Source organism: Uloborus diversus, chromosome 5, assembly GCF_026930045.1.
Source record: "Uloborus diversus isolate 005 chromosome 5, Udiv.v.3.1, whole genome shotgun sequence".
Taxonomy (NCBI): domain Eukaryota; kingdom Metazoa; phylum Arthropoda; class Arachnida; order Araneae; family Uloboridae; genus Uloborus; species Uloborus diversus.
This window is the reverse complement of record NC_072735.1, coordinates 91,302,427-91,317,023: the sequence shown is the minus strand read 5'-3', so window position 1 is coordinate 91,317,023 and position 14,597 is coordinate 91,302,427. Positions and strand designations below refer to the sequence as shown.

Genomic DNA, 14,597 nt, shown 5'->3' with positions numbered 1-14,597 from the left:
GTGCCTTTTTAGTTTTTTTTTCCTTTTCCTTTCAAGCACAGAGGTATTTATTCAATTCTTTATGTGTGTTATAAAAAAAAAGTAAATGTGTCTCTTTTATCATCCTAGTTGTTATAAATAAAAATCATTCTGCCTTTTTTCTCTATAATCTGAATTTTCAATAATTGAAATCTTACTGTTTTAGAAAAGTTCTTGTCTATAATTAGTTAAACTAAGTAAAAAAATAAGTTGCTGTCTTATAAAATTGATAGTAATGTTAGAAAATGTATCTAGCAGTTCCTCGTACTGTAGACAAGAACTTGCTATGTTTATTTTATACCACATATCTATTAAAATTTTCCAGTTTTATTTTTTAAAATAATGCTTAGAATAAAGTTACATTTTGTTAATTTAAAAAAAAAATCAAATTATTATTTATTTAGGTGGAACTTGAAAATGTTCTAGCCTTTTTTATCCGACCAGAACCAGTAGAAACTGATTTGGATGCAATCAGTGTCAAGCTTTTCTCCACTTACCATCACTTCTTCGCCCCAGTGGAGGTGCTGCCTGTGGACTATATTCCCATTGTTCTGCTGAGAGCTCAGGGAAAATTACCACTGCTGTTTGAAGTTTCTTCAGATTCTGGTATTCATTTTATTTTAACTTTATAGCAAGCAATAAATTATGCCATTAAGGTTTTTGGAGGCGTATGCAACCAGGGGCGGCTCTAGCGCCGGACAAACCGGACCCCTGTCCGGGGCGGCAAATTTGAAGGGCGGCATTTTGGTTCGAATGTCTAAAATACATTTTACATTAGGAGCAAATTTGTATGAGAGTATTTTGCGAGCACAATAGCTTGGGAGTCTGAAAAATACGTGAAGGTTTGCTTTCCTCTTCGTTTATTGTACCTTAATTGCTGGCGCCGACAGCAAATGGTCAACAGTTGCCTGTTTTGGTTGGGAAACGAGACTGAATGGGTGGGAATTAAAATTCAAAATAGAGTTTTACTTTTTTACAATAGATCAGGCAATTAATGCCTTAGAAAGTAGGTTTGAATTAATGAGTACCCACAGCAGCTTTTTTAAATTTTTATACAATGTGTATGACTTAAGGGACACCCCAAAAGAAGAGTTAATTAAACACTGCAAAGATTTAGAATTAGTGTTGACGGATGGAGATTCACGAGACATAAGTGCAGTGGACTTAGCAGACGAAATAGTGTCAGTTTCCGCCTTATTACGAAAACGGCAAAGCCCAATTGAAGTTTTGTCGTTAGTTTCAACTCTTGATATCGCACCAAATTTAGCTATTAGTTTGAGAATTTTATTGTCTTTGCCAATAAGTGTGGCAAGTGGAGAGAGGAGTTTCTCAAAACTAAAATTAATAAAAAATTTCTTACGCTCCACAACTCTTCAAGATAGGTTAAATGGTTTAGCTACATTGGCTATTGAACATGAGTTAGCTGAACAAATAGATTTAAAAAAAATAATCACTAAGTTTGCAGAATTAAAAGTAAGAAAAAAAGCCTTTTAAATGTGTTTATTTAAGGTGCGCAGTAGTAAAAATTTAGAGGAGGGGGGGGCGGTACACATTGAATTCTAACCTTTGTCCTGGTATTCTTTTTCATTTTTAGTTATTTAACAGACTTGATGCAGACTGAACTTTTATTATAAGTTATTACAAGAAGAGAAACATCGGTAAACAGTAATCTGACTTCTAAAACTTTTGTACAACACGAGAAAGTAATTTTCATTAAGCTGTCATGAAAATATGCACCAATACAAAAATTGTTTAATTGCATTCCTACTTTATGATTATTTAAAAAAAAAAGATGAGTTAATGTTTTTAAAATAACGATTCTATTTTTTTCGACCATTTTAGTATTTTGCTTTGCTGTCACTTTAATTGTCAGTAATGCATAGCACTTCCAAAATCCTGTCTGTTCTCAAGAAATATTGTTAAATTAATTAAATACTATAATTGTTTTTTTCTTCCAATAATTTGATAATCCAGCTATGTTTCGAGGTCTTTAATACAAGACATGTTAATTTGGTGTTTGTTTTGAAGTGCCCTTTTTTTTTGTCTAGTTTAATGTACAGCTTTAATAAATTTGATTTCATTTCATTGTGCTGTTTATTTATTGGCATGATCTATTAAAGGTTTATTGGCATGTATTTACTGTCAATTTATCCCTTTTTATTTTTTCCCGTGGGGAGGGGCGCCGTGGGATATTGCAATTGCGTAGCAAGTAATTATTATATACCACTAAAGTAACGTAAAGTAACAACGTCTAAAAAGCACAAATTCGCAGAATTTGTGCTTTTTAGACGTTGTTACTTTATGTTACTTTACTGTTCAGCACAAAGGTATTTATTTATATTATTTACCACGTTTTAAATAATGATACATATTTGACGGTCCAGTTTTTGAACTTCTGCATGTTGTCGGAATTGGATCCCCCCCACGCACAGGACTCCTCTCTCTCCCCCACCCCCTTCCTAGATTGAGCATTTTTAAAAAAATGTTCCATGCTATTAAAGAGAAGAAATTAATGCTCCTTAGGGAAACAAAGTAATTTTAATTGGAAAAAATATCGATTGTCGTGAAAAAGTCTTAATTTATTTTCAAAAGAAACTTAAAATTAAATTTTTCTATAGATACAGATTATTTCTTAGTTAATCACACCCCACACTACACTTCATATTTGTTTTACCCCCACCTCTCCTTTTTTTTCTTTTTACTTTTACTAGACGATCAAAAAATAAGAAACTACTTAAAATTCTACGCTTCGGAAGCCTCCTCCCTCAGTTAAAATCATTAAAGTGCTCTTCAAATCTCGTTTCACCCTGCTTTTAATATCATACAAATCGTCTAAAAACGACGCTTTGTTGAGGTGCTTAGCGCGAAGTCCTCTTTTAATACATTGAGACGATGCTCCCGTATGCAATCTGAAAATGAAAAAACTGTAATTTCAAAAAATTAAGACGAGACCTTTTAACCCTCACCCCAGTCCTTGAAAAGGGCTTAAAAACATCGCTTTTTATTACTTCTGTTTTGGAATGTTTCTTGGGGAGATTCAAAGAGCCCTTTCCTGTAATCATGAAAGTTTGTCGGTAACTGCCTTTTGGAACTTCAGTGTCAAAAAATCGGGGTGAAAAGTTTACGTCATCTCAAATCTATTTTTAAAAAAAAATCATCGAAGACCCAACCCTTACTCTGAAGTCAACGCATTTCGCCTATAATCGTGTTTTTAAGACTTCAGTTTCTTAAAATTCCCCCCTCAAAAGACCCCCTGAAACTTTCCACCGTTTAAACCGCCACAGAGCGTCTAAAACTGCGTTCTTAAGACTATAATTTCAAAAAATTCTCCGAGGAGAACCCCCAGACCCCTCTAGCAGATACGGGTACTTTTTAAGCGTACCCCCCCCCCTATAAATATTTTCTGGTGGCACAGCCCAAGTGCAGGAAAGCCATGGTCGTACTTAGGATTGATGAATTGATGAATACGTGAAGACAACGCGAAACTGCTTTCAAGCATGACCATTTTAGGGGGTGGGGGTGGGGGCTTATCGTTTTTTTTTTGAAAGAATGTTTTATATTTAAAAAAAAAGAGGAATTACCAAAAAGAAGGGACTATATTTGTAATGCAAAAATTGTAATGTTTGATTTTTTTTTACCGTGGAGAGGAGCGGCACTTTGGAAATTTGTCCGGGGCGGCAAAACTGCTAGAGCCGCCCCTGATGCAACCTCCAAAGATGTACCTTATTCAACAAATTTTACTGACAATGTGGTTGTTTCCTTCAGTCAAAAGTACTTCTTTTAGTCACTGAAATTGATAAAATGAGCAAAAAAAATAAGGTGGAGTGAGAAAAAGCTTTCATTTTCCCAACTCTTAATTTTTAACTAATTTTTTTAAATGTCTGGTTGTGAAAGTAAGGCGGGGTCTTTATGACATCACAAATGATGTACTTTGGCCCTCTGAATGCTCCATTCCAATCTCCACTGGCCCACTGAATGCTTACGCTTGCTGCAGGGTTCGCTGATACGTATCAGTCGATAGATATCATGATATATATCACAATATATATATCCGATATTTATTCTGAAAATATCAAGATATTTTGATATTTTCAATATTTATTTTTTCAACTATGGTATTTTCAGTGTAAAAATTATATTACTCATACTAATGTTGTTCATTTATTATTAAAAATAATCAAAAAGTTATGTACTTTATTTCTAAGGTGTATTAATACATCATTAATGCAGCAAAGTAATTCTTTTTTGTTTTTATATTCATAAAATTATGAGTAATGTTACAATTTTAATTATATTAAATGTGCCTAATTAAGTATTACATGTTGGTCAGAAAAAAAGAAATATCTTATGACTGTTGCAGTGACAGATGCATATTTTTTATTTCTGAATCATATAACTGTGTAAAAGTAGCTAATAGAAGAAAAAGGAGCAAAACAGCTAATGCTAAATTAACTCCATTAAAATTGATAAAAATGTAAAATGAAATATTAAATATAAATGATGAATGAAACCTTAGTTTTAAGTCTACATATTGTAATAATAATTAAAGAGTGATTTGAGGATGCATTTACTATTTTAAAGACTTAATTTTTGTGCTGATTAAAAATATCGGATATGTATCAAAATATTGGATATTTCCGATATTTTGGAAAATATGATATTTTTTAACCCTGGCTTGCTGTCTACCATGTTTCCACGTTATGATAATCAAGAAGCGAATGAAATATTGCGCTCTATGTTTGCTATAAGCCATATTGTTGCCAGTACGAGTAAAGATGCGACTTAAATATTGCGCTCTGTGCTAATAGCATCAGTGAATAGCATTTCATAATTTGTGATGTCATGTGCAAAAGCGTAAAAAATAAAATTGCACTGCATAAAAAACTTGTTAAAAATATTAAACTTTGTCAAACTATTTAAAAATGGTTAAATTCTATGTTTTTAAGCATGCTCTTGCAGAAAAAAAATACTTTTGAAATTTCGGTAATGACCCCCAATCAACTAATTTGGAGATAGTATTGCTTTAAGGGGGGAAAAAAAGATGCATTAAGTGTTTTCAAGTTACTTGTAGGCAGTGTTAGAAATAAGATTTTTCAGGAATCAAATATATGTATCAATTATAAAAAAAATACAAACCAAACACATTGCTGATATACACTGCTGTATGTTGCATACTGCTGATAGAATCTTTGAAATATATAAAAGAAAATGATTTTTTGTAGATAAAATCATCACATTTGATAACAGCTTTTACAAATTTATCCTTTGGCACAATCATGGATCTTGTTCACAATGAGTTAGGAAAGAAATGCTTCAATATGATCCAAAACCTTAGGCAACAAATTTAATACATTTGTTTGGAACTCTGGGTCCCAAATCAAAATTTTTTTTTGAAAAATGTGACTAACAACTGCTTACTTCTAACAATGATTTTAGGTACTTAGCATGCTTATATTTTATTATTTGGTAAAATTTGAATTTTCGTTTAATAAATGTAGAATTTCCCCTTCCTGACATTCCAGTTGGGGATGCCAATAGATTTAATATTTTCAGTGTTGAGTGTTGAGTAGTGATTGAAATACTGGAATAAAACATGCATGTGATTTTTTCGCTAATTGATGGAACTCAGCAGATTTCAATCTTCAGATTCACAGATTTCCACTTCGTTGGCTATTCTGCTTTTTTTTTTTTAATTTTGTTTTAAGGGAGAAAAGATGCAGGAATCTATGCTTGTAAAAAATCACTTTGTATTTTTTCTCGGCATGCTTACTATGTCCATTGTTTAGGAAGTAATATAAGTAAAAAAAACTAATATAGATTGAAAATCAATTTCAGAAATGCTGTAAAAAACTCAAGCCTACTTTTACATGTGCAAGCAAAATAAATAAATTGCTTTTATTATGTACTCGTTCTGCGTTCTGCACAAAAATCTGATTGTTTTCGTTTTATCATGAAGTAAATAAAGTAATTTCTTTTCATTTTCATTAAAATTTTAGTTTGAAAATATAGGTTTACTCTCCTAAAATTGTCCTCTAAATAGCTGTTAGATCATTTAAATTGCTGGTAATAAAAATAAACCAAAAGGAAGCAATTCCTAATTAGTAATCTGGTGATTAGAAACTAAATTTTTTTAAAAAACGTGTTGATTTCCCGAGGGCTGAAAAAAAAGACACAATAAAATCCTCTTCCTTTAATTTTTTGGAATTCTGCAATTTTTGGAGAAATTAACAAAAACTTTTCAGCTTGTTTTGTTTTTTAGCAATTGCATGTATGCTGAAATTACATTACTGGTATTTGCATTTTTGATTGATGCACTGGAATTCCAGTATTAATACCAATGCAGTCAAACTTTTAACTAGGGAGAAGGTACCACAATATTTACTCGTTATAACCGAGTGCTCGTACAAAACGGGATGGTGGAAAAATTAATAAAATTCTTATATACTTGCTTTGCTTGTTTTCAATTTCTCTATAATGCCAAAGAAGTTGGTTAATTTCCTTGAACTCTCCTATTGTGTCTTTCTTGCGTTGATGATGTTTTTTGAAGAATATTCATTAGCCGAAACATCGTCATTTTCATCACTGACTTGTTGCATCCAAAAGACATCGAGTATGCTGATAGCAGTCCATATTCGAATTCTTCATAATTTTTGCTATCATCGTCGCTTTCATTGATTTTTTCATTTGAATTACCTTGAATTTTATCTACAATACTATCAGAAATAAGTATCTCGGAAGTCGGAAGTGATAACATTGATGGCTACAAATATGTAATTTTTCGATGCTTCCATAACTACAAATTAAAATAAAATTCAATCACCTCATTTTTTAGGGATTTAAGACTCATCATTTTGCTAGAAGTCAAGAAAAGTTTTATGAATCTCAAAAATATTGCTCGTTTAAGTGGGGTTTGCCCGTTAAAAGCAAATTTTCTCCCATAGACTTAATATTGTACCAACCAAATGTTTCTAATTTCCTCGTTAAAGCTGAGTTCTCATTAAGTCAGGGCTCATTATAAGCAAGTTCAACTGTATTTGAATTTTGTCCGAAAAAAAAAAAACACCTTATTTGATGTTGTCATAAATGTAGAACAATTTTAGTTTTTCTATATACTCAACTGTTTGAATCATTGTTGAACATATCAAAGTGGCGTAAAATTTCAGACAATCAGTCTTGTTGGTTGCATTATTTAATTTACTTGTTTTAGTGTAACGTTGTTTTCTTAATTTTTAGAAACTCTGAAAGAAAATGCAGAACTTGCCATGGAGAGGCTGAGAAATGTTGCACACAGTGAAGTTGCTGCTTTTGTGTCTTGCAATTCAGGTAGAATTCTGACTTCTTGTCAGGACAAGGATGGAGACATCTCTGGGCTCTTTGAAGATGGAAATCCAACTGAAAAAACCAAAAAGCGGAAGAAAAATAAAGAAAAGGTAGAACCCATTATGGATAATCATTTTCTTCTTCTTTTTTCTATTTTTCTTTACTTATTTCTCTTTTAAATTCTCCAACATATTTATTTGTTTTATTTTATCATTTTTCTTTCCAGGTTCCAATCAATTTCAGAATTTTAATTCAAACCAGTGGGGATGTGGCACTTCAAAATACAGTGAATCACTCATTGGTCATCCATTGTCAAAGGCGTATGATTTTTTTTAAATTTACTTTTATACAGTCGAACCCAGGTATAGTAAACAAGGGCGCCCATATAGGGGGGCTCAAGCCCTTCCTTTGAAATTAAAACTTCCTTGCTTTTACTACTTTTTTCTTTGCAAAAATGTAAAAACATTTCTTCTCCAGCAATTAATGAATAAGTTATTAAAAATGTCAAATTTTAATAACTCTAATCTGTACTGAAGTCGGTTTCTGTAGGGTAAATATCTTGCTAAACAATGGGGAAAATATCTGATCCTCCCCTTAAAATTTTGCATATGGGCGCCCTTGATAGCGAACCCAGGTTATGGCGATCCCCCGGTTGTAGTGAACCTTCTAAATGGCCGAACTGGAGCCCTATGTCAAATGCTATTTCATACGCTTGTAACAATCCACAAACTCTAGATAATTGGCTATAGTGATCCAAACATTTCTAAAATTTTAAGCTTATCTTTGCACTTGCCCCAATGACATTCCTCATCAAATATTCTCTCAGCAAACACCATCCTCTACCATAATTACCCTTTTTTTGCTGAAATTCCCCAGCTCAAACTGCATTGCCTATTGTACTTTTAATAAAGCAGCTGTTTTTCCAAAGGGAGAACGGACCCCTTTTCAAACTCCCTCAAATTTCAACTGGTTTTTGATAAACAAGAAGGCCATTCATGTATTTTGGGCTGATTTTTAATTGTGCTGCTGATAATCCTGTGAACTTCCCAGTAACCATGGCTAGTCTGGATAATCAAGAAGCTTTTTGTGTAGAGGATCAAGTTCAATTTATTTAAAACTTAAGGAACGTCCACAGCCAATTTGCTAGAAATTTTCCCTTTCTAAGCCTATTTTAGCCACTATCTGCAAAACATAGGCGGCTAGAGCACCAGAAAAAAAGAGAGGGGGGGGGAGGTAAAAAGAGGTACAGAAACTTGGAAAAGGTGCCCTAAAATCTGATTTTTTTCCCCTTAATATTTCTTTTTAAAGATAAAATGAGGCTGTATTATTGGTGTTTTTACACTTTTGATTAAATGACCTCTAAAAATTGCAATTTGGTGTCGAAATTCGGGGCGGCATGTTTTTTCACCAACATGTTACAGAAACATGAAAATGCTTCGTTTATGCTAAAATCAAATTATTTTAATGTCTTACTATTTTTAGAATTTTTTGTAATTAGATATCTCTTTGCCTTTTCTTTAGTAAAAATCAGTTATCTTATTAAGAAGCACATAGCTGTAGGAATTTTTAAGTAATGAAAACGACTTTGAGTATAATGAATATTGAATAGTAAACAAAGGTAGATCTTGTCCTTGAATCATTAGTGACCCAAATTTAATGTGGTTTTTATTTTTATTTATTTATTTTATTTTATTATTATTATTATTTTTTTTTTTTTTTTTTTGTAATTGGATTTGGTATGAATTTTAAAGACATCAATCGCTTTACTGAAGTAACATTTTTGTAGGTTGTAAAATACAGATGTTATTAATTAATTTATTTATTTTGAGCACCAGCAAGTTCTTAGTTACTTTCCCCCATTTACAGACTCGCTATAAAGAATACCAATTTTTCTAGGGAGAAAGACTTGAGCGTTTTTACCTTTTATTTTTCTAAAATAACAGTGCAGAATCTGAAATTTGATCGTTGCTGAAAGAAATGCATGCATAAGAATTTCAATTTTTCTAAAAATTATTTTTAAAAAAAGCATAAAAATATTAATTTTTGTAAATTGAACTCATTGTGATCAGTTTATAGTTTGTGTTAACCAGTCCAACTAAAATGTTTTGAGTAAAAATATTTCTCATTTGATTTTGAGCTTTCCAATGCTGTATATAGGCAGTTTTCTGCAAAATATTGTGTACAGGTAATTCAAACTAAGCTTGCATTTTATTATTTATTACTATATGCATATTAAATTTAATAATACATTGATAAAAATGTATTTCGATTGCCATTTGCAAGTACATTTAATAACGAAAAATACCTTTGTGCTTGGAAATTAAATGAATGAATTACCAACATTTCAATGCACAAAAGTTGCAAATTACTGCAGACACATGTTTCGATTCTCTTCTTTGGGTGGCACGAGCCTCTTGAGGGATGTAGAAGAATTTCAAGGGAGGCATAAATGTATTCCAAAAACAAAATAAAAACGTAAAACCAACTATAATTTATTCAATTTTGAGGGCACATGTAAATGTTTTCAACATTAATGCTGTTTTTAGTGCAGTTTTTTTTATCTACATATCCCTGTGAGTCTGTATTTTTTGTATTAGTGGGCATAAAGTGAAAGTATCGAGCAAGAATGGATATTAAAAGTGACCTGAGGTGTGCTTTTTTTTACAAGTTACAACCTACTATCCAAAAAATGTCAAGAGCAAACTGATAATCCTCCTGTTTGACGTTATTAAAGTGTATTTCACTTTAAATATACTGTGTAATAAAATTAACAATTTAACTTTAACTTATAATTAAAAACTCATTCAGACATTTTAACAGTTGATTTGCACTTCTGGTTTGTAAAAGTATGTTATCATGACTTTTAAAGTAAAAATGCAGGATTTTCCTTTATTAAAGTTAGTGGGTCTAAATGTATTTTCATATTCATTCGCACAGGGGATTTCCGGTGTGTGTCAATGTCCCTTCCCCTGGATGTGTTAGCCGTTTGTCCAGAATTAGTATCAACAAGAGACATCCATGGACTCTTGAATGACGCTATACGGTGGCAGCTGGAAAAGATGAATGAATGCCTGATGAGCTATCTTAAAGTAAGTACAGTCGCTGTTTTATACTATCACTTAAGCATCTTGAAAGTATTGGTATGTGCAGTCAAGTCTCTGAACAACAACTAGCAATATGCCCAGTGGTTACTGATTCTTACTCAGATTTGAATATTATTTAAAGTGTCAGAGATTTTGACAAAAAAAAAGGGTTGGCAATCAAAAATAAGCTAAAATATGTACAATTTTGACATTAAAAACTTTTAGAGTATTTTTAAAAGTATATTACATTTTAAAAGCATTATTTGATATAAGCTAGTGTCACATTTATATATTACTGTAGTCAGGAAGCACAAACTCCATTTTGATTTCCTTCATTCAATGAAAGCCTTTCTTTTTTGGTTTTTGTTTGTTTAAAATGAACACTGTCTTGTTTCATAAATAAACTAATTTTAATGAATCTAGAAACTACTTGTTTGTTGTTAAGTAACATTTATGAACAATTTGGTTGATAAAGTGAATTTGTCTCACCAGGGAGTGTCTGTAGCATGGTGCGGTTCAACTCTTGAATTGAAGGCTCAACTTCAATGAGATGACATCTGCCTCCGGCTCAGTTATTCACTATTCCTGACTGAGGAGTTCGAAAAAGAACGAAACTGCAGTCTCAGGATGTGATCACCAGGATGTCTGGTATATTGCATGTAGTTATGCCTATGCTCTGGCCTTGGGGCAGTAACTTACTGCTAAAAATACCCAAACTTTGCCTTCAATTCACAAGTTGAACTGCACCATGCTGCGGACACTCACTATTCGTGACTGAGGAGTTCTAATAAGAACTAAACTGCAGTCTCAGGATGTGATAACCGGGCTGTCTGGTATATTGCATGTAGTTCTGGCAGTAGCCCACTTAAGCTTAAGGCAGGCTTAAGAGCGGCAACTCACTGCTAAAAAGAAAAACTTATGTTTGGAAAAAATGTGGTTAGGGTGTCCTTGAAAGATGCTACTTTGAGAGTCACTAATTGTGTTCCTATTACAAACTTGATATTGACAATATAAGGCACACCTGCCCTTTACTAGATGGTTGCCCCTAACCAGTTATTTATCCTATCTGTTTTCTGTACCAGATCTCAGAGTTTGTGTGTCCAGTGCCACACCATTTCTATCCAGACATCTGGGATGTACCGATGACCATCATCTACCCTTCCAACAAAACAGATGCTGACTTAGGTATGTCAATGGTTTTTTACAAATGTATTATTGAATGAATGTCTCAAAATGTGAAGAGTAATAAAACATTGCAAAGAGTCGTTCAGTAATTATTTATTTTGTAAGGGAGGTTAAAATTAGAAGGAATGGAAATTCAAGGAAAGTAGAGATGCTATGTATTTATGAAACTTTGAATTCAAGGAAGAAGCACAAACAAAGTTGCTGCATTTGAGAGGGAAATTTTTATTTAATGCACTAGATAATTTCATATGTAAGGTAACTACATTATTCCAAAAGCAATTAAAAATATAATATTGGACAAAAAGGGACTATTAAAATATTATCATCATTTTCACTTCCTTAATTTTAATTTTGTTTAAGAGCCAAAACACAGTTTTTAAATGTTATAGCTTTGTTTTTCTGAAAGTGAGGGCCCTTTTCCAATAAGTCATGTTTCAAGCTTTCTATCTATATAGTACACTGGCCTCAAAAAGTTAAGGTACAACATGTTTTTTGAAGTTCGCCATAAAACAAAATGGTAGTAACAATTAAATGCATAGTTAGCCTGAATGATAATAACGAACTTTAAAACTATTTATAAAAAATGATAGCTAACACTTTTATTTTATAGAAAAGACCGTATCTTTAAGAGTGAGAAAAAAAATATGCAAGTATCAAGCTTTTGTACTTTTGTGTGATTGTGTTGATTTTCAACCGTTGTTGGCAGTTTCAGTAACAATAAGTCAATCTAGTTTAGAAAATGTCTCAGAGACGTCGTTTACCCAATTTGTTAAGAGGGCAAGCAGTTGGATGGGTGGAAATGGGACTGTCGCAGGCTGATGCTGCTAGAGGTCTCAATGTGTCTCATAGTGTTGTTCAGTGACTTTAGGATCAATACCAATTTGAAGATTCTGTGTCCAGAAGACCTGTTTCAGGATGACCATAAACTACAACACCTGAAGAAGACCTTTTTCTAGTTCTCTTGACCCAAAAAAGACGAACCACTACTGTGGCGGAGCTAATTGCAGACCACTTTGCAGCATCAGGAAGAAGAACCTCTGCTACTAAATTGTGAAATCGTCTTCACAATGCAGATCTCTATGCAAGACAACATGTGTGTGTTCCCTTCAATGGACCAAAGCGAAGGTTCCGCTTATGCTGGGAATAGAACATGTTTCCTAGACCCAGCAGCAATGTGCTTCTGTGCTGTTCAAAGACGAATCCAAATTTACACTGGATTTTGATTCAGGGCGTCTACTGATCGGAAGAGAACAGCGCACTAGATACCATCAATCGAACACTGTTGAAAGACACAGTTATAGAGGTGGTGGAATCATGGTTTGGGCAGGGATCTCACGCGATGGTCACACTGACCTGCATGTGTTCCATGGAGGAACTCTGATTGGTCTGAGATATCTGGAGGAGATCCTTGATTCATATGTCCTCCCATATGCTGGTGCTGTTGGTAATGACTTCATTCTGAGTTATGCTAATCCACGACTTCCCTCCCCCCACCGAGCTCGGATTGTTGAGGAGTATCTTGAGGATCACGGTTTGAAACAAATGGGAATGGCCAGCTCGATCTGCAGACTTGAATCCGATTGAATGTCTTTGGGACTATCTTGGCTGACAGGTTGCTGCTTTAAATCCTCCTCCAAGGTCCTTACGTGAGCTGGAACAAGGCTTACTCTGTGTCTGGTCTTCTTTTCCTATTCCGGTGTCCAACAAAATAAACATCATGGAAAATCGATGCCGCCAATGCATTCTAGTTACGGAGGGACACAATTCTTATAAGAATGCACTTTTGTATTGTTTCTATGACATTTTACTACATAACACTGTGATGTTCTGTTTTCTTCAAGAATGGACATTTTCGCAAAAATTGCTCTTTTTGCTATAAATCATTTTTGCAACTGACTTATACCAATTTCTATGACACATTCAATAAAAAACTATTTAATGCACGTATCCTCGAAATTTTTTGTTTCTACATTCATTCATTTGCAAATTATACGCAAAAAAAAAACGGTTGTACCTTAACTTTTTGAGGCCAGTGTATATAAGAGCGACTGTGTTTCTTTGTTTGTTTATACCTGATGACCAGAAGCCCCCATAGCACCTACAGCTCTGAAACTTGGCACAAAAATCGAACGTACCTCGGGCCTGTGCACCTCAAAGCTCAAATTCTTCATTTCTAATTATTTTTTTCTTAATTAAATGTTTAATGTTATTTTTAGTCCTTTTTTGTGTTCAAGTCGTCACAAATCCTAGCTAATCGCATCAGGAAAATATTTTTTATACCATAGTGTAGGGTATTTAATTTCAAATATGACAATCGAAAAAATTTTGAAGATTGTCCGATTTTTGAATTTTTTATGAATTTTCGAAAAAACCTTTATTTTGCATTTTTTCCCGGGTTTAACATTTTTCTAAACCCATCCTCCAAAAATTATTAGATATTTCTTTCTGAAAATTTAGTATGTAGTAGTTAAAACATGTCTCCCTGTTCAGAATTTTTTTTTTTTTTTTTCAAAAATACGTAATAGCTTTTTTTAAAACATTTTTTTATAAAATTTTGAAAAAACCTTTATTTTTGGCTTTTTCCTGGGTTTATTTCTTTCTAAACACATCCTACTGTATGAGAGCTTTCTTTCTTAATTTTAGTATGTAGTAGACAAGACATTTCACCTTCTTCGGGATTTTTTTTTTTTTCAAAAATATACAATAGCTTTTTTTTTACAATTTTTTAAAATTAAAAATGACATATTTTATCTTTGTTCTGATCCAAGAAGAGATAAAAAATGTGTCTTCATTCAGTGACGTCATGCCTGGATTGAACGTTTTGCTGTGTCGTTTTTTTTTTTTTGGTTTTTTTTTGCATCGGCTTACACGGTTGCAGTTGAACAGTAGAACTGGTGGTTTCTTGATTTGGTTATTTCACCATTGTCATAGTTCATTGCACAAATGTTAATTGATTTTCTTTTTAATTTGAAAACCTCTTAACAAATTTGG

At 32.9% G+C, this 14,597-nt stretch overlaps 1 protein-coding gene across 1 annotated transcript in view; it reads left to right on the top strand.

Annotated features, from left to right (window-relative positions):
• The window catches only part of LOC129222207 (ufm1-specific protease 2-like), a 55,326-nt gene that overhangs the window by 10,536 nt on the left and 30,193 nt on the right, over nt 1-14,597 (top strand). Inside the window, exons 3-7 of the mRNA XM_054856678.1 lie at nt 423-624; nt 7,252-7,448; nt 7,565-7,658; nt 10,276-10,427; nt 11,504-11,606. Of these exons, the coding sequence (XP_054712653.1) occupies nt 423-624; nt 7,252-7,448; nt 7,565-7,658; nt 10,276-10,427; nt 11,504-11,606 (748 nt within the window). The remainder of the gene's footprint in view (nt 1-422; nt 625-7,251; nt 7,449-7,564; nt 7,659-10,275; nt 10,428-11,503; nt 11,607-14,597) is intronic.